This window comes from Coregonus clupeaformis, chromosome 20 (assembly GCF_020615455.1).
Source record: "Coregonus clupeaformis isolate EN_2021a chromosome 20, ASM2061545v1, whole genome shotgun sequence".
Classification (NCBI taxonomy): domain Eukaryota; kingdom Metazoa; phylum Chordata; class Actinopteri; order Salmoniformes; family Salmonidae; genus Coregonus; species Coregonus clupeaformis.
The window spans coordinates 45,213,585-45,232,813 of record NC_059211.1 but is presented as its reverse complement, the minus strand read 5'-3'; the positions used below and the strand labels follow the sequence as shown (position 1 = coordinate 45,232,813).

General features: G+C 41.8%; 1 protein-coding gene across 4 annotated transcripts in view; it reads right to left on the bottom strand.

Annotated features, from left to right (window-relative positions):
• Positions 1-3,084: 3,084 nt before the first annotated feature.
• The window catches only part of LOC121533502 (guanine nucleotide-binding protein subunit alpha-11), a 71,895-nt gene continuing 55,750 nt past the window's right edge, over positions 3,085-19,229 (bottom strand). For all 4 annotated transcript variants that reach the window (XM_041839491.1, XM_041839492.2, XM_041839489.2 and 1 more), the window contains 3 exons: positions 15,574-15,703; positions 8,559-8,712; positions 3,085-3,748 (listed from right to left, as the gene is read on the bottom strand). In XM_041839491.1, the coding sequence (XP_041695425.1) occupies positions 3,558-3,748; positions 8,559-8,712; positions 15,574-15,703 (475 nt within the window). In that variant the 3' untranslated portion in view covers positions 3,085-3,557. The remainder of the gene's footprint in view (positions 3,749-8,558; positions 8,713-15,573; positions 15,704-19,229) is intronic.

The window sequence follows — 19,229 nt, the reverse complement described above, 5'->3', positions numbered from 1 at the left end:
TAAAGCTGAAGTATAACAGGCTTATTTCAAGGGGAACTGAATGGAAGAGTGGTTGCAACTGTTTGTATATAATGCTATTCAGTCTACGGCATGAACTTGCTTCTAGTAGTGTATCCCTTCAACAAACCCCACAGTGCTGGTTTTAGTGCTGACAGTACTTCTCTTACTAGATATTGTGACGTTCAATTAGTGTGCTATTCAGGGTGGACATAACACTGAGCTACATACAACACACTGTCCATAGCTCACGTGGTGAAAACCAGGGTACTTGGTATAAACCGACACTGACTGTATGCCCAGAAAACCCATGGTAGCGTTCTCATATTTAACAGCAGGGGAGGGAGGCCTGCACTGGACTTTTTTTGTGTGTGTGTGGGGGCGGGGGGGGAGCTGAGTAACCACACAGCACATCATACACCTCAAACCCACTGGACCACAAGCTGATGCAGATGCCTACAGTGAAGAGAGTAAAAGGTCTACAATGAAACAAAAGAAACGCATATAATCACTTACTGGGGGGTTTACACACATGAAGAGAGCCCAGCATGAGTGTTGTGTGTAGAACTAAACCCTACTCTACCTAAGCAAGTAAACCACAGGTCAAAAGGGGATGGAGTGTGCTTCTTGAGGTAACAGAGCAGCAGAGAAGCTGTAACCACTAAAACAATTCAAAAACAAGCTGCCGTGGTGGAGATCTAAAGTACCAAAGGCAACATCATCTCAGTCCAGCCTGCCCTGGCAAGATACCTTCATACTCTTGAGAGAGAACTGACAACTTGCCCACAAGCTCAACCAAGACCATCCATTCTGGCAAATGCAATCAGGAACAAAAGTAAAATGTTCAAATGTCTAATTAAGTCGAAAGCCGCATCTGCAGTTCATCATATTTCTGCTTTAAACGTACACTTCTCAAATAATGCGGTATAGAAAGTATTGGCTGTGGGAACATTAATTAAAGGCCATCAAATGCAAGTTGTGCAGCACCAAACAACTCTCTACCATCTCACAAGCTCCCTTCACGACAATGCCACATTCACTCGTGGCTTGGCCAAATTACAAGGCATTACAAAATGTCCAACATGTTTTAAACTTTTGTAATGCAATACTTTCCACCTCCAGTAAAAGCAACATTTATAGATGTTTCCATTAGTTGCACCAACCATTCAACAACTCAAGTTTATGTTATGAGGCAATGTAGAGGGAAGGTACAATTTTGATTTTTCAGCCAGGCTAGTATACAGTGGACATATTAGTAAAGGGGACTGAAGAGTGCTCTCAGGGGAGACCCAAACCAACATTATGGGCAAAACATCCCTAGGTTGCAGTTCAATGTACTTGTAAATGCACAGTTAGATCTTAAAACAGAGCACAGACATAACTTGGCAGGGTAAGTGCTTGACATGTAGACTGAGAAATACTTGGGCACCCTACATCCCTTTCTGCCATTATTTTTGGCACCAAAAATACAAGATATGAACAACAAGTCTGTCATGATGATAACTCTAAAGTTTTTCTGTTAAGTTTCACCTAACCATTCTAACCCGAAGCTCTTTGGAGTGCAAATAGCACTGTGGCAATCAAATGTCTTTCTAGAAAATACCCGTCATGGTCATTCTTAGTGTACAAAAGGTCAAGCATAGAAACATGACTAGCAGGGGATGTAAATAAAACTATCCACAACAATGGAGTAAAGACACGCTGAAGAAGACATGATTCGTGACATGAGTGGCAGGTGGAAACGGAAGAGCACACTGAAGATTGGCTGAGACAGGCAGCTGTGAGATCCCCATCACCTTGTGGTTTTACTAAGCTCTGCTCTGGGCCCAAACAGGCTGTTAAAATTTTACAGGCAAATAGCCAGCAGAATTCATCCTCCAATGCTAACTGGCGTCCCTGGACAGTATGCACTCTGAACCTGTGGCAATGGCCTTCCACCTGGCGTCAACACACCCCAACACTGGCTCCCTGATTCATAAAACCACTTTAAAATTGCACCTATTGCTCTATATCATCCATATAGTCATTTCATTCTCTGTCAACTTTGCTAGTAGTAGCCCTTGTAATGAAAACTCACCTGAATTACGTTGAAGACAAAATAGCAAATCTATTGACATATTGTTAGCTATGGAATCTTAAGAACTATCAAGCAAGAGATAAGATATGGGATTAAAAAACAAAAAAACAATACCAGACAAAAATCTTAAATTACAAAAATGCAAGCATGGACCAGTTAAAACTTCAACCACTGATAAGTGTATTTTTTATTTTCCTATTTGCATAAAGCGCCAACCCTAAATGGAAATTCATCTTCTCAAGCATTTCAAAACTGAAACGGAACAGAACTGCAACAACAAAGTATGAAGTCTCTAAAGAAAGGTAGAACCCTCCCCCATCTGATGGACACACTTCGATGGAAGCAGAGAGGAAGAGTCAGACTATCAACAACATCTAGAGATCTGGTCCATAAATTAGACAAATAAAAAAATATTTTTTACTCTTAATAATAACTAGTTTCTCAAAATATTGGCCAAATAGGAAACAAATATCTAATACCTTTACAAAAAGAAGCTGTACTGACATTGTGTGTGGAGGACCAACTTGTGACTTAAGTTAGCTGGAAAGCGGTAGTAGCAATAGTAGTAATCAATAAACTAAAACAATTCTTAATATACACAGATCAATTTACTTCATCTCTCCCACCCTTGCTCTGTCTGTGTGTGAGCATCCACTTGATTGTATTACACACACTTTTTACATTCAACAGTGCAAGGTGACTTCCAGCCTGGGGTTAGGTGTGTTTTTTCCACACACCTCAAAAGACCATGTAAGAGTAGAGCTTCCCACCACAACTCAGCATCACCTGTCCCTGCTCTGATGAAATTCTATGCAGTTACCCACAACCCCCCATAGACTGGCGGGTCCCCAGCCCCCACTCCTACCCTGTAGACAGACCCTGCAGAGGGTGAAGGGGGGGACACCAGTTTTTTCCTGTTCTCCTAAACCTCAGCTCATTTCTCCTTCCTTTAAATCACACCAGCCACCAAATCAAAACAGACCTCTACCTACCCACCCCCAAGCCCCCCCCCTCCCTTCCCCTGCTTCTTTAAGAGGGGTGACCCAGAGGCCTGAGCCGCATCGGTTGACAAATGAGAGCTGTCAACCACCCAGGCAGGTCAGGGCAGCCTCCGAGCAGATGTGCGTGTGTATGTGTGTGCGTGTGTGTGCCATCAGGAGGGACGTGGGCTGCAGTGGGAAGGGAAGAGAGGAATGGGGGGGGATGAATGGAGCTGAAAAAACACACCCAATTAAACCATAGACAAGAAGCAGGAGGATGTTGGGGCCAGGGGTGGATAGATGTTGGGGCCAGGGGTGGATGGGCCTGGGATCTTCTACGTATGTGTGATCTAGTGTGTGTGTGTTTATATGTATGTTGGTGCATGAGTCCACGTGTGTATGTTAGTGCAGGTGTGCAGATCTGTGTACTGTTTAATTGGTTGGTGTATAGATGTGCACTCTGCTGTGCGTGGGCTGCAGGTCTCTCTCTCAACTTCTCTCTCTCACACCAGGTTGTACTCTTTGAGGTTGAGCTGCAGGATGGTGTCTTTGACTGCGGCGAACACAAAGCGGATGTTCTCGGTGTCCGTGGCGCAGGTGAAGTGGGAGTAGATGATCTTGTCGCTGTCCGGGTTCAGGTCCACAAACATCTTCAGGATAAACTCCCGGCCCGCCTGGGCATCTCTCTGGGGACCTGGGGGTACACACACACACACACACGAGTGAATGCGCGCATACACACACACTTATTCCAAAGCTACAGGCAACGGGTACACATCACTGTGTCCCTGTGCTACCGGCAAACACACATGACATCATTTCAAATTGAATGGAAGAGATGTTACACATGATCTCAAAAAGTAAGTGATTTAAATCCAAGAAAGAAAATAAAGTAGGTGGCCAGTACGATGCATAAAAACTTCAGTTAACTATTTACAGGTAATATATACAGAGAATACATATAGAAAGGGGCAGATCAGCCTATGGTATATCATATCAGGACAGACTACTAGAGTCTTCAGGCAGCAATGTGGACGGAAGCTGACGTGTCTCTAGAAATAGAGGTGGGGACAATGTAAACATTACGACAGGAAAATAAACTATATACAAAATACGTACAATGTTATCAAGTCAATGTATAAAGGCAACATGAATAATAGCGCACAAGAACATATACAAAGTGAGTGCATAAAAGGAGGGCCTATTTGAATAGCGTGCGTGAAAGGCAGCTTATGCACTGGTGTGTAAAACACATTCTATATAAAGACGCACATAATAGGGGTTATCAAAAAAGTCAGTGGAACAAGGAAAAACACAAGGCTATATGGAACAACTTTACTCATTCTGAGAAACAAGCCTTTAACAATCTCCAGAATGACACCTCTATAGTAACCCGCCCAGCGGACAAGGGAGTGGCTGTTACGGTACAAGACTACTCCGTCTTTAAGACTGAAATACTCAGGCAATGGAATGATCAGACATTCTATAAAAGACTTACTACAAATCCCACAAAACAGCTTTTGGCTGAAATTGAACAAACTCTCACTGAGGGCCTGCGCAAAGATGAAATCACCAAAAGAGAACAGATTCCGGCTCCACGCCGGTAATCTACACAGTCCCTAAAATACACCAAAAAAAATCTGAATCCCTGGACGACCGTGTCAGGCAATTACTCCCCTTTGGAACCAGTCACAATTCATGGACTACTACATCAAACCATACATACAACGTCTGTCCTCCTATGTGAGAGACTTGTCTGACCTTATCTTACCTGCAATAGAGCCCACCCAATACACACGTCGTCACTCTGGTCTCCTTTGATGTTGAATCACTGCATATCAACATCCACCAAAAATGTTTTGAAAAGGACTTCTACCTAAAATGAAAATGAGTTGCAATGGGTGCTGCTATGCATTTGAAAGATAGTGTTTGAGCCCCAAGTCAACCCTTTCCTACCGAACGTCATGGGTTGGTACAGATATATTGATGACATACTGATGCAGTGGACAGGTAGTGACCAATAAACTTTGACTTGATTTATAGAAAAGAAACCGAACAAACACATTACTATTGGTTACCAGCTACCACCCGAGCACACAAAACAAATCTCCGTCGGGCAGTTTGCTCGTCTCAGGAGACTGTGCTCGGACAGAAATTAGTTCATTGAAAAAGCCAGTGACATGAAAGTAAGGTTTACTGAGATTTTTGTGACAAATCACTCGCTCAATGCTAAACCTCGTTTAGATCTATTATTGAATAATGTGGCTATTGAGGAAGTTGAGGAGACTAAACTGCTGGGTGTAACCCTAGATAGCAAAATGTCATGGTCAAAACAGACTCAATGGCTGCTAAAAATGGGAAGAGGTCTGTCCATGATATGGCGTTGCTCTGCCTTCTTGACATCTCAGTCGACCAGACAGGTCCTACAGGCCCTAGTTTTGTCACACCTGGACTACTGCTCAGCTGTGTGGTCATGTGCAGCAAAGAAGGACATAGGTAAATTGCAGTTGAACAAATCAGCACTTATCGCACAGATGTACACGGACGGAAAGTTTCAGTAACATGCATGTCAGTCTCTCCTGGCTCAAAGTTGCATGACTATTGGTCTTTGTGCGAGGTATTGATGTGTTGAAGGTACCAAACTGTCTGTTCAAGCAGTTGGCACACAGTTCGGACACTCATCGGTACAACACAAGACATGCAACCAGAGGGCTCTTCACAGTCCCCAGGGTCCAGAACAGAGGCTGGGAAACGCACAGTATTAAATAGAGCCATGACCACATGGAACTCTGCCACCCCAGGTAACTCTAGGTAGCAATAAAACCAGTTAAAAAAACCAGATAAAAGAACACCTTGCTGCACAAAGGGGACTGTGAAGAGACACAGCCATTTTATATATCTTGTATTGTAATTTCCACTGTACTATGTATTAGACCTAGATATTGTGTACTGATATGTAGGCTGTGTGTGACATTTTAAATGTATGCATTTCAGTCCTTGACTAATAATGTTCTGTACTATGCATTATGTCATGTTTCATGTGGACCCCAGGAAGAGTAGCTGATGCTTTTGCAGCGGCTAATGGGGATCCTAATAAATACCAAATACCAAAATGTAATAAAATCAGCATACAAGAGAGTGCTGTATTCACACAGACATACTGCTACAACCAAGAAAAAAAGTATCCAATAATCCCCATGCCAACAAAATATGAGTCCTACACAAACATTGGAGTGAAACCTTCATTGATAAACCCCTTTGTGGTAGGCTTGGGAGGTATACCGTATACCAGGGTATTTGGAAATAGCCACGGGATGGTTTTTCAATACCGTCAAACCTACTTATTTGAAGTTAAATACATTTGAATTTTTGTAACTCCTTTTTAAGTTAATACCTGCAGTCAACTTGTGCAATACATTAGGAGATAAAGCAGATTGCGTTCATTTCACCCGTCACATTATTTTACATTATGAAGCTTAACACAGTTCCCCAGAACAGATGAGCCAGTTACGTGTTTGTTTGTAAATAGCACAACGGGAGAAAGCGGGAGCTGGTGAGTCCAGCTGTGTATTTGGTTTAACTTGCTAGTTATCTAAGTAAGTGGCTGAATTAATAAGGAGACGGGCCATCATATAGTGTTATCTTTCTGCCCTGTTTGAGAAGTCAAAGTGCTTTAGATGAGTTATCTGTACAACTGCCAATGCTATCTTGATTTCTTTGCGGGGTTTTTTGGGCCGCTCAGTCTGTTCCTCCCCCCTCTTCTCGGAGTCGCTAGGTCCGTTGCCCTAGCGACTCCACAGACACAGCGTGTACACATGCTGCTCCATAACCAGTGCTGTTCTTCCTTCAGACAAGCATGAGTCAAAACTTTGTTCATTTGCATAATGTATCTTGTTCACATTTGCTTGTAAATGTCCAAACTCACCAAAAATGACTTTCAGTAGCTACTACCTATACTTGTATAACTTTATGAGCTGGATTGCCTGTCTTTGCAATTAGTTTATTTTCGTTGGCACTCGTTAGCAGTTGTGCCTCCTGATATTACATACACAAACGTATATGAACACCCCTTCAAATTTGTGGATTCGGCTATTTCAGCCACACCCGTTGCTGACAGCTGTATAAAATCGAGCACACAGCCACGCAATCTCCATAGACAAACATTGGCAGCAAATTTGGCCTTACTGAAGAGCTCAGTGACTTTCAACGTGGCACCGTCATAGGATGCCACCTTTCCAACAAGTCAGTTGGTCCAATTTCTGCCCTGCTAGAGCTGCCCCGGTAAATTGAAAGTGCTGTTATTGTGAAGTGGAAACGTCTAGGAGCAACAACGGCTCAGCCACGAAGTGGTAGGCCACACAAGCTCACAGAACGCGACCGCTGAGTGCTGAAGCGCGTAAAAATTGTCTGTCCTCGGTTGCAACACTCCCTACCAAGTTCCAAACTGCCTCTGGAAGCAACTTCAGCACAAGAACTGTTCGTCAGGAGCTTCATGACATGGGTTTCCATGGCAGAGCAGCCGCACACAAGCCTAAGATCACCATGTGCAATGCCAAACGTCGGCTGGAGTGGTGTAAAGATCGCCGCCATTGGACTCTGGAGCAGCAGAAATGCGTTCTCTGGAGTAATGAATCACGCTTCACCATCTGGCAGTCCGATGGACGAATCTGGGTTTGGCGGATGCCAGGAGAACGCTACCTGCCCGAATGCATAGTGCCAACTGTAAAGTTTGGTGGAGGAGTAATAATGGTTCGGGCTAGGCCCCTTAGTTCCAGTGAAGGGAAATCTTAACGCTAAAGCATACAATGACATTTTAGACTATTCTGTGCTTCTAATTGTGGCAATAGTTTGGGGAAGGCCCTTTCCTGTTTCAGCATTACAATGCCCCGTGCACAAAGCGAGGTTCACACATAAATGGTTTGTCGAGATCGGTGTGAAAGAACTTGACTGGCCTGCACAAAGCCCTGACCTCAACCCCATCGAACACCGTTGGGATGAATTGGTATGCCAACTGCGAGCCATGACTAATTGCCCGAGCAGGTGTCCACATACTTTTGGTCAAGTATTGTACCATAGGCTTATCTGCTCCTTTCCATATGTAGTCTCTGTATATATTACCTGTAAATAGCTGACTGAAGTTTTTCTGCATCGTACTGGCCTCCTACATTACCTGCTATAATTTAAATGCAGAATAATTATAGACTGTAAAGCATGTTCTACCTATTTGGCTAATGGATGGTGTGAATGTGTATTGCACTGCAGTTCATTGTCTAGCCACATGGTGTCCCTATATACTAACAAAAGAACATTCAGGGCCGTTTTCATGCCACCTTTCCTAAAGACTGACATTTTTTTAAATGAACAATGTTACAATACAGAAATTACTACAATATGCATTATATTTGACAATTTGCCTCAGTAGCTGCCATGGTACTGGACATGGCCACATTGGCCAGTGCAGAGAGTTAGTAGATAGGATAGGATAAAGGTAAAGAGCAGTTTACCATCAAACTCAGGGAAGTAGTCAACCAGGTGGGAGTAGATTATCTTCTCCTCCAAGAGGTCCTTCTTGTTGAGGAACAGGATGACTGAGGAGTTCTGGAACCAGGGATATGTGATGATGGTCCGGAACAGAGCCTTGCTCTCCTCCATCCGATTCTGACAGAGAAAAAGGAGGGAGGGAGAGAGAGATCGGGACAGAGAAAAGGGGAATGGTCAGAACATGCTTAACCCTTTGATGCACAACCTACGGAACCTACACCTTTGCACAACGTGGGCCTTTTACTTGGTTTATAAAAATGTGTGGACAAATACTGACCAACATGATAAATGAGACCAATCAGACGGGTTTTAATGAAAAAACATATGTTTTTATATTCTAAGCATTTGAAAATACGCCAATTATCATTAGCATTTTGTTTCTCTAAAATCAACCAATCCATTGGCCCTAAAAGTAAATGTTCTCTTTTCCTATGAAGAAATTACCCTTTAAATTATTTAAGCTTGGCCATTGTGGAAATGTGCAACACAACTGCCCTGCACACCGCTATTTCAGTATCCAGAATCCACATATGGATGCTTTTTTGATGTCATTTATGAGCTCATACACTTCATGACCAAAAGTATGTGGACATCTGCTCGTCGAACATCTCATTCCAAAATCATGGGCATTAATATGGAGTTGGTCCCCACTTTGCTGCTATAACAGCCTCTACTCTTTTGGGAAGGGTTGGAACATTGTGGTCCTCTGTAGCTCAATTGGTAGAGCATGGCGCTTGTAACGCCAGGGTAGTGGGTTCGATCCCCGGGACCACCCATACGTAAAAATGTATGCACACATGACTGTAAGTCGCTTTGGATAAAAGCGTCTGCTAAATGGCATATTATTATTATATTATTATTGATGCGGGGGACTTGCTTTCATTCAGCCACAAGAGCATTAGTGAGGTCGGGCACTGATGTTAGGCGATTAGGCCTGGCTCGCAGTCGGCGTTCCAATTCATCCCAAAGGTGTTCGATGGGGTTGAGGTCAGGGCTCTGTGCAGGCCAGTAAAGTTCTTCCACACCAATCTCGATAAACCGTTTCTGTATGGACCTCGCTTTGTGCACGGGGGGCATTGTCTAGCTGAAACAGGAAAGGGCCTTCCCCAAACTATTGCCACAAAGTTGGAAGCACAGAATCGTCTAGAATGTCATTGTATGCTGTAGTGTTGGCTGAAATAGCCTAATCCACTCATTTGAAGGGGTGTTCACATACTTTGGAATATATATATAGTGTCTTATTCAGAGACACTGGTTGATTTATCCTGATGCTCCAGAACTTTTTTATAATTTCAGTCAGTAGTTTTGAAAGTGGTGCTCACTAGAAAAAACAGGTCCCCCTTGTGTGTACTACATCACATTGTGTACTAAGTCATCCATTTCATATGATATGTTACGTCCAATTCGTATGATATGTTACAAATCTAATTCGTTTGACATGTTACTCATTTGTTGTGATTAAGATCCTGGACTGCATCTTTAATTTCAGTTCTAACAAAATAGTCCATCTTTCACCACATTAAAGTGGATTTAGCCTGCATATCACTCAATTCAGTGTAATTTGAAATGCCTGACTGCTCGATAAAATCATAATGATACTGTCCAGTGGAACAATCATACCCTTACTGAAAAAAACAGGCTTCTGGCAAACAGTTGTGGCCAATCTTTAGCTAATTTGCTAATTTTCACATGCAAATTAGTTTTGTGGCAAACTGTTGCAGCAAATTTGAGGCGACTTGTGAACTTCTGGCAAACAATTCAGGGAATTTTGTGGCGCACATTCTACTGTTTGCTGTAAAGGATTATGAATATGCAAATTTATCAGGTTTTTAGTTACTTTGAGTATTAACAACATTACAATGTCTGATCTACATAAACCAAATCACATAACTTTAAATTAACTTTCTTTTCACAGAGAAAACGAAACATACCAAATATACTAAACAACATGTATTCAATGTATTAAAGGGATACTTCTGGATTTTGGCAATGAGGCCCTTTATCTACTTCCCCAGAGTCAGACAAACTCATGGATACCATTTTTATGTCTCTGCGTGCAGTTTGAACGCAATTACTAACTAGCATTAGCATAATGACTGGAAGTCTACGTCATGCTAGCAGATACCATAGCCTTCCAACGCTAGTTAGCATTGGCTCGCAAAACTACCATCAACTTCCTTCATACTTGACATAGACATAAAATTGGTATCCACGAGTTCATCTGACTCTGGGGAAGTAGATAAAGGGCCTCATTGCCAAAATCCTGAAGTATCCCTTCAACAGATAAAAAAAATCCAATACAACTTTATCCATCTCACAATGAAAACATTATGCCAAGTGGTACAATATTAACCTTGAAATCATCAGAATGTTAATGAATTAAAGGTCAAAGACTGAATATTTCCCAAATCTTTATTTAATCTTTGTATGTAGCTACAACATTTACATGAGAGAAATGTGAACACTATGGGTATGTTAACCTTAGGATGTTTAAAGGGGCAACTACAGAATGTACATAAGCCAAGTGATAAGTGAGCAATGAGCTTTCAACCAGTGGAAGTTCAAAAGAGAATGAACAAAATGTAAATAATTAAAAGATAAACAAAATCAAACCCAGTTCAGAACTATTGCCTTTTTGAGTGAACTTTGTAGATGGCGGCCCTTTGGAAGTCCTTTATCCAAATTGTTGAATGCATGCAATGAAAACACAAACCATTAAGATGTTGAAAGATATAATTTCTATTTTGGCATCTTTAAAGGTAGAGTCAGCGGGCTAACTGGCAGGTTTCTGCCTTGTGCTATATAAACAAATGATGTAGCTAGCATAAACTGGGACTTAGGCCTACTAAATCTACCTTTAAATGTGTGGCCAACTGTTCCTAGACAGCTACAGTAGTTTGCATCAACACAATTGATGCAAACGAATTAACTAATTAAGACCTTTATTCTAGACTGAGGATTTCATCATCAAGAGCCAGTGGTCTTCTTCCTGACTCAGATGTACAAGGCTTGGTTAGAAGAAAAGCAACATAAAATTGAGTTATGCCTAATATGGCAATTTACATTAATTTTGCAAAATGAATTATTAACTTACATCAAGGCCATGCATGAAAGAATTGATCTTGTGCACACATTTCTCTATCCTCAGTTTAATTGAAGGCCACAATATGTAACTGACTGCCTTGTAACTGATTGCTTCTAGAAAGAAAGCGGACTAACGATCAAGAACAGCTAGCTAATAGTTTAGCAATGATGATCTAATTGTTCCAAGGAATGAATGTATAGGCACATTTCTTTTGAAAAGTACATGCATTTGCTTACCTTATCAAGCTTAAAGACGATACACTCATTTATCACAAAAAAATTGTGTTTGAGTGAGTGCACCACAAACATCTTTCCAGGGTGTTGATGCATCCTCTTCCAACACCACGGGGTAGGGGAAGGGTATTCTTCTGCAAAAATGAAGTTTTGCTTTGATGTCAAGTCAGCTTATATTGTTGCTACCTTAGCTGTTGTGCTATCTAACATGCTAACGCTACTGAACTGTGACACTAGCATTATCTTCACCTAAAAATATAAGTGTTTAAGAAATCCAACAAATCATTAGTTAGCTAGCGAGTTATCACATTAATTGTGCAAAAATATGATAGATAATGTTAGCTAGCCAGCCAGTCAGTGGCGCTGACTTGTTGAAACTGATAAAGCAACAAAATGTTTCACTCTATCCTATAAAACATGACATATTGCTAACTAGGCATCAATTAGCTAAAGCAATTAAAAAGTTTATTGGGAATTTTAATTAATAAGTTACACTCACCGGACAACTTTGGTAGTTAGATCACTTGGTTTCCACTTCCAACAGATTTTTGTTCTCCCCGACTGGTCGTCAACAGTTACTGGTATTGGAACTCGTGTTCACCAGAAACTACTTCTGAGTGGTATACAACGAAGCAAGCGAGAACTACTCAGGCTTTTATAAAGCTAGCCAGCTTCAGCTAGCTTCACATTCCAGGTCAGGCTTGTAACTGCGCATGCATGTCGCACATGGATAGTTGAAAGCCGAACTCTTCATTAAGTCAATGCTGAAACATCAATCCATGAGCGAGTCAGTGCCACCTTTTCCATTTGTGCCGAAATCTAAATGCAAATTCAGGAGGCTATGATGTGAAATAGGCTTTTAGAAGTGCCGTCTTGATTTGATTACTTATCGTCATGCAGTCTTTGGTGTGATTTAGTGTATACAAGCACCTTTTTATCCACTCCTATCGATAAAATCATTGTATTAAGTCATACAAAAGTTTTACTGTGCATGAAGTTTCAAATGCAAAATCGGTCATTACTAAATGTGTAATGTGATAGGTATTTTAACATTACTTATATTTTAACCCCCCAAAAAACATTTGATTATATTTCAAATCAGTCATCTTCCTCAAATGAAGGGAATGAATATGACAATCTTTGCGAGAGGGAGGGAATCTGATTTCACTGATTTCATAAATGGAGTTAGCCACAAGTTAGCCTGCCCCAGAGTGGTTAGTTCAGAGCCCTATACCACGAATACAGTTTGAGGAGTTAGCGAGGTAACTTTGGTCAACTCTGAACTCAACCTGGGACAACCGGTACCACGAAAGCGGCTCACCTTTTAGCCAGGTATATTTCTATGACAACGAATCCTTCAGATCTAACCTCCACTAGTGACAATAAATACTGCATTATATGTGCTTAAGGTTTTCCGCAGATTCACCACTTGTGGCAAATATTTGCAAACTATTTAGTTTGCTGTAAATTTGCGGGACGTTTGCAGCAACAAATTCATTTTTTTAAGGGACAGCTTTCAAAATATCATTGTACCCTAGAGCCCCATTTACAAAGACACCCAAGGCATTTCTAGGAAATAAAGGTGGGTAGTGATGAGATGTATTACTCCCATCCCCCATTCTCCAAAAAGTTCACAATTCTGGGGGGGATGATTCAAGAAATATGCATAATTGGTGGCTTATGTGCATTTTAGGGTTAACTGTGCTCGTGAGTTAGATGTGGTCTGGTTTAAGTCTGTGAGAGCAGATCTTTGGCACCATTATATAATCCCATTCTCCCTAGCAGAGAAACACATCCTGTCTGTGTGTAAGGAGGAGGGCCTGTTCTGCTGCTGCTGTGACATGTTTACTGTCAGATCAGGTAGATCCAGTGGTGAAAGCAGAGCACGAGGGTGTGGTTATCTCTACCCTACCTGATACTCTGCTCTGCCTGGCAATGTAGCGCAGTGCTGTATGAAACTCTGTTTTATGACCCATCAGACAGTTTGTTGTTCCAAACCAGCTCCCTCCAATGACTAAACAGCCTGATCATATTATCCTAATTTAATCTGGAGATGCAGCCAAAGGGACACCAGCAAAATGGAAACCAAAACAAAATGCAGACTCGTACACAAACAAGCAGGATGTGCGGTCATAATATCAAGAAGCCACTACCTATCAAATTATTGTAAATAAGAGACTAAAGGCGTCCACATACATACAGTGAGGGAAAAAAGTATTTGATCCCCTGCTGATTTTGTACGTTTGCCCACTGACAAAGAAATCAGTCTATAATTTTAATGGTAGGTTTATTTGAACAGTGAGAGACAGAATAACAAAAAAATCCAGAAAAACGCATGTCAAAAATGTTATGAATTGATTTGCATTTTAATGAGGGAAATAAGTATTTGATGGTACATGGCGCCGTCCATCGTCCCTTTGATGCAGTGAAGTTGTCCTGTCCCCTTAGCAGAAAAACACCCACAAAGCATAATGTTTCCACCTCCATGTTTGACGGTGGGGATGGTGTTCTTGGGGTAATAGGCAGCATTCCTCCTCCTCCAAATACGGCGAGTTGAGTTGATGCCAAAGAGCTCCATTTTGGTCTCATCTGACCACAACAATTTCACCCACTTCTCCTCTGAATCATTCAGATGTTCATTGGCAAACTTCAGACGGGCATGTATATGTGCTTTCTTGAGCAGGGGGACCCTGCGGGCGCTGCAGGATTTCAGTCCTTCACAGCGTAGTGTGTTACCAATTGTTTTCTTGGTGACTATGGTCCCAGCTGCCTTGAGATCATTGACAAGATCCTCCCGTGTAGTTCTGGGCTGATTCCTCACCGTTCTCATGATCATTGCAACTCCACGAGGTGAGATCTTGCATGGAGCCCCAGGCCGAGGGAGATTGACAGTTATTTTGTGTTTCTTCCATTTGCGAATAATCGCACCAACTGTTGTCACCTTCTCACCAAGCTGCTTGGCAATGGTCTTGTAGCCCATTCCAGCCTTGTGTAGGTCTACAATCTTGTCCCTGACATCCTTGGAGAGCTCTTTGGTCTTGGCCATGGTGGAGAATTTGGAATCTGATTGATTGATTGCTTCTGTGGACAGGTGTCTTTTATACAGGTAACAAGCTGAGATTAGGAGCACTCCATTTAAGACTGTGCTCCTAATCTCAGCTCGTTACCTGTATAAAAGACACCTGGGAGCCAGAAATCTTTATGATTGAGAAGGGGTCAAATACTTATTTCCCTCATTAAAATGCAAATCAATTTATAACATTTTTGACATGCGTTTTTCTGGATTTTTTTGTTGTTATTCTGTCTCTCACTGTTCAAATAAACCTACCATTAAAATTATAGACTGATAATTTCTTTGTCAGTGGGCAAACGTACAAAATCAGCAGGGGATCAAACACTTTTTTCCCCTCACTGTAGGTTTGGTTTTCTCCTAGCAGAACTCTGCTAGGCAAAGTGAACGTCTGTGCTCTCATACTACCTTAAAATACCTTTGCTTGATAAACGAGAAAAATGCGGCAATATTACGGTTTGTCCTTCTTGAGACGCTGTATCAACAACATAGCCAGTACAATTCCTCAAATTAGTCAGAATTCATCTAAGATAATTTAAAAAATCTGTATTAATTCACTTTTTTTTGTGGGTGTGCGCGTTCCATCTCACCTCATTGTCAGACTCCACCAGGACCTGGTCATACTCGCTGAGGGCCACCAGGAACATGATGGACGTGACGTTCTCAAAGCAGTGGATCCACTTCCTCCTCTCTGACCTCTGACCCCCTACATCCACCATCCTGATTAGACAGGACCAGGATGGAGAGATGAAGGGCGGAGAGAAGTATTCAAAATTAGGCTCAATTCAGGCATTGATGCCATGTTAAAAAAAAGTTTTGGGTGGTAAACTAGGGCATCTAACTAAATCAATTGGTCAAAGTAAAGGAGATTGTAGGTTAGTCCTGTTATCACCTTTTCGGATTCATAATGCCCAACATCTAGCAATGAGGATGGCTAACTGTCATACAAAGCAAACGTATAATGGATATCAGGGAATTAAAAGGATTGTTAAATTGGGAAATTACTGCATTTTAGGTACAGTTGAGAACAGCACTCATAATGCAAAAAAACAACATCAGTGCAAAGAAGCATTCAAACACACAACTATTTAGAAAACATGACCATGAGGACATTATGTTCATTTCTGGTCAGAGGCCTCATTTATAACGGTTGCGTACATTTCACACACAATTTCACACAAAATGCGCCATTTCTGAAAAGTCTGTACAAAAATATTGATATTTATAAACTTGGCGCACGCCATACTTACGCATGTTTCCAGTTATAAAATCAGACCTGTCGTAAAACTGTGCGTGCGTGAACAAGCATTGAAACTCCGCCTGGAAAACGCCTCCATTTACCATTTATGGTGAAAATAACGCCCTTGATTTGCTGTATAATTTGGAACTATTGGCATTAGGACATGGCATGCAAAAGACGAATTGTTGTTCAATATTTAGTTTATCAATAGATTATTGGGTTTTCATGTCCTGCCTTTGTATAGGCTCTGAGATTAATTAGGCAATGATGTCACGCTCATATTGCACAGCAATACTGTAGCCTACCCATACTGTCAAATATTTTATATAAGCTAACGGTCTATTTACTGGCTTGGCAGAATGTTTGAATCTTTAGCAGTAATTTGCTGTATCTGGAAAAGGACTGTCTCCGTTTCTTAAAGAGAAAACAATTGCAAATTGTCATGGACCTGTCAGCAGAACGTTTGAATTCAACAATGTTTTGCATAGACTTTTCCTCCAACCTAAATATGATGGACTGCCTGTGAATTCTGAAACATTGTAGGGCAGGCTACACTTTTTTTCCTAAAATTACATTACTTACAGTAGTTAGTTCTATTTCTTGTGTGTTTTTGTTCTCCTTTACTTTTTATAGTAGGCCTACTACTGATATTCATTACTGCATTGTTGGGAAAGAGCAAGCAAGAAAGGCATTTCAATGTACTTGTGCACGTGACAAAAACTTGAAACTTGATACATAGGCCTACTTCAATGTATAAGATCAGCTGTTAAATTCGACTGTATACCTGTATTATAAACCGCATTGCCTATGATACTGCAAAACTTGAAACACATAGCCAGCCTATCTATTTACTAGGTCAAATTAAATGAGAGATGCACATGGTCCTTTGTTTTATGGCTCCTTCGGGAATATGAATCCATCACTACCAGAGCTCCTTGGGGGATATGAATCCATCACTACCAGAGCTCCTTCGGGAATATAAATCCATCACTACCAGAGCTCCTTCGGGAATATTAATCCATCACTACCAGAGCTCCTTCGGGAATATGAACCCATCACTACCAGCTCCTTCGGGAATATGAACCCATCACTACCAGAAAAGGTGAGGAATATATTCTGCAATGGTTATGAAAAAAATATATTTTAAAGATTCCTATGTCTAATTATTTTAGATTTTAAAAAATTATCTAAAACAAGAATGGTTGCATTCTTGTTAATCTGCTTTTAGGAATAAGCTTCTCATCATATCCCCAATTTGCACAAAATACTTACTTGCCAGCTTGCAATACAATAACATTTCAACCACTAGCAGATGTGCGTACGTATGGTCTAAAGTTTGCGGGGAGGTGAGCACATTCTCTTGTCAAGTATTTTTTTAAATAAATGCCAACCTTTGAATGATAACTGACGCATGCACATTTTGGGGTATATTTTGTATGTATGCACGGTTTATAAATGAGGCCCCAGGATTGTCAGTTAGGCAGTTATATGTTAACATACGAGAATTAAACATACTGTACATATAAACATGCACTATCCTGTCAATAACTCAACAACAATTCAGTTTGATAACTTCTTATGCACTAATGTAACTTGCAGTACAGTAAATCAAAGGTGCAAGGAGGGGTTAAACGACCCAAGTTGAACCAAAAAGGAAAGAAGATAAAAATGTGCACTGTGCAGAGCCATATCCGTCTCCCAGCCCGTTCCCAGCTAAGTGGATGCAGGTGTGCCGTTGAGGCCAGATCGGCAGGAATTCACCCTCTTGGAAGCAGCACCTAGTCAGCCAGTGACTGTTCAGATTCAGAGCACAAGCCTAGAAGCAGTGTGGGGAGGGTAGGCCAGCGGTGAGGAGAGGGGATAAGAGGTAGAAGGGGAGGATACAGAGGTGGAAGGAAAGAATACAGAGCGATGGGAAGAGTGGGAGAGCAGAGGGCACCTCTATGATGGCTGCCATGATCCCTCATCACAGATCAAGTAGGGGTACAGAGTGGAGGCAACGATTTGGGAATTCCGCTAGTTGTTTTTGAAACATTATTTTCATGGTTGTGGTTGAATTTTGCATCCATAAATAATCTGATCCATCAATTCAGCAATGATTTTGTTGATGGGAGAGATCTATTAGCCTTTATCCATGTTATTAGAGGAGGATCAGGGCTTTGTTTCTTTCCTAGCGAGCAGCAGCTACCTCCGTCTGTCCCTGGCTGGCGCTGCTGCAAAGTGAGAAGAGGGGCGTTGATAAATGGGGGCCTCTAGAAGCGCCTGCCTAAAATAAAGCTCCTTCAGGTCAGCTGACCTCCTTTCCTGTAGCAGGGATGAGTGACCTACTTAGCAGGATAAGCTCTCCTATGGAGGATGAGCCCAGAGAAATCATGATATTCTCAACCACTTCAAAAGGCAATTAAGAAAGGGAAGCGCTGCGGCCGAACGCAGAAGACGCATGTTTGTCCTCATGAATGCCTGCCTTGTGCAGCTGCTGTGAGTAGTGAGATACCCCCTCACTCTCACACACACACAAGGGGTTGGGGTGGAGAGGGGCTCCTTACATCACAAGTCTCTACCGATCTGACTAGCTAAATATTCTCAATGACATTTAATTGCGGATTCTCTGGGTTCTCTCTACAATCCTGAGGAATATCTCTAATATATTATTATATAGGCTGCATGTCCTTAAATACTGCTGTAGTGATTCACAACCTATTCATCCATCCAGTAGCAGCAGTAGGGTGGAGGATTGGAGAGATCCTCTTGAGTCCAACCTCATTGTGGGCCTGGGAGTTATTTCCAGCGCTGCAGCGCGTAGGAGGGGCTGACATGCTGGCTTCCTATCGATTTGCACACTTTTGTAAATTGCTCCCATTTGCCGGATCCATCTCCATCTCTCAATCTCCTCAACATCATCCTCTTTGAGGAGGAGAGAGCCGTTCTACACCGTGGTGCCCAGTGATCAGTCTCTTCCCCTGGCCACATCCAGGAGGATTCCCCCCTCCCCTCTACTGTCCTGGC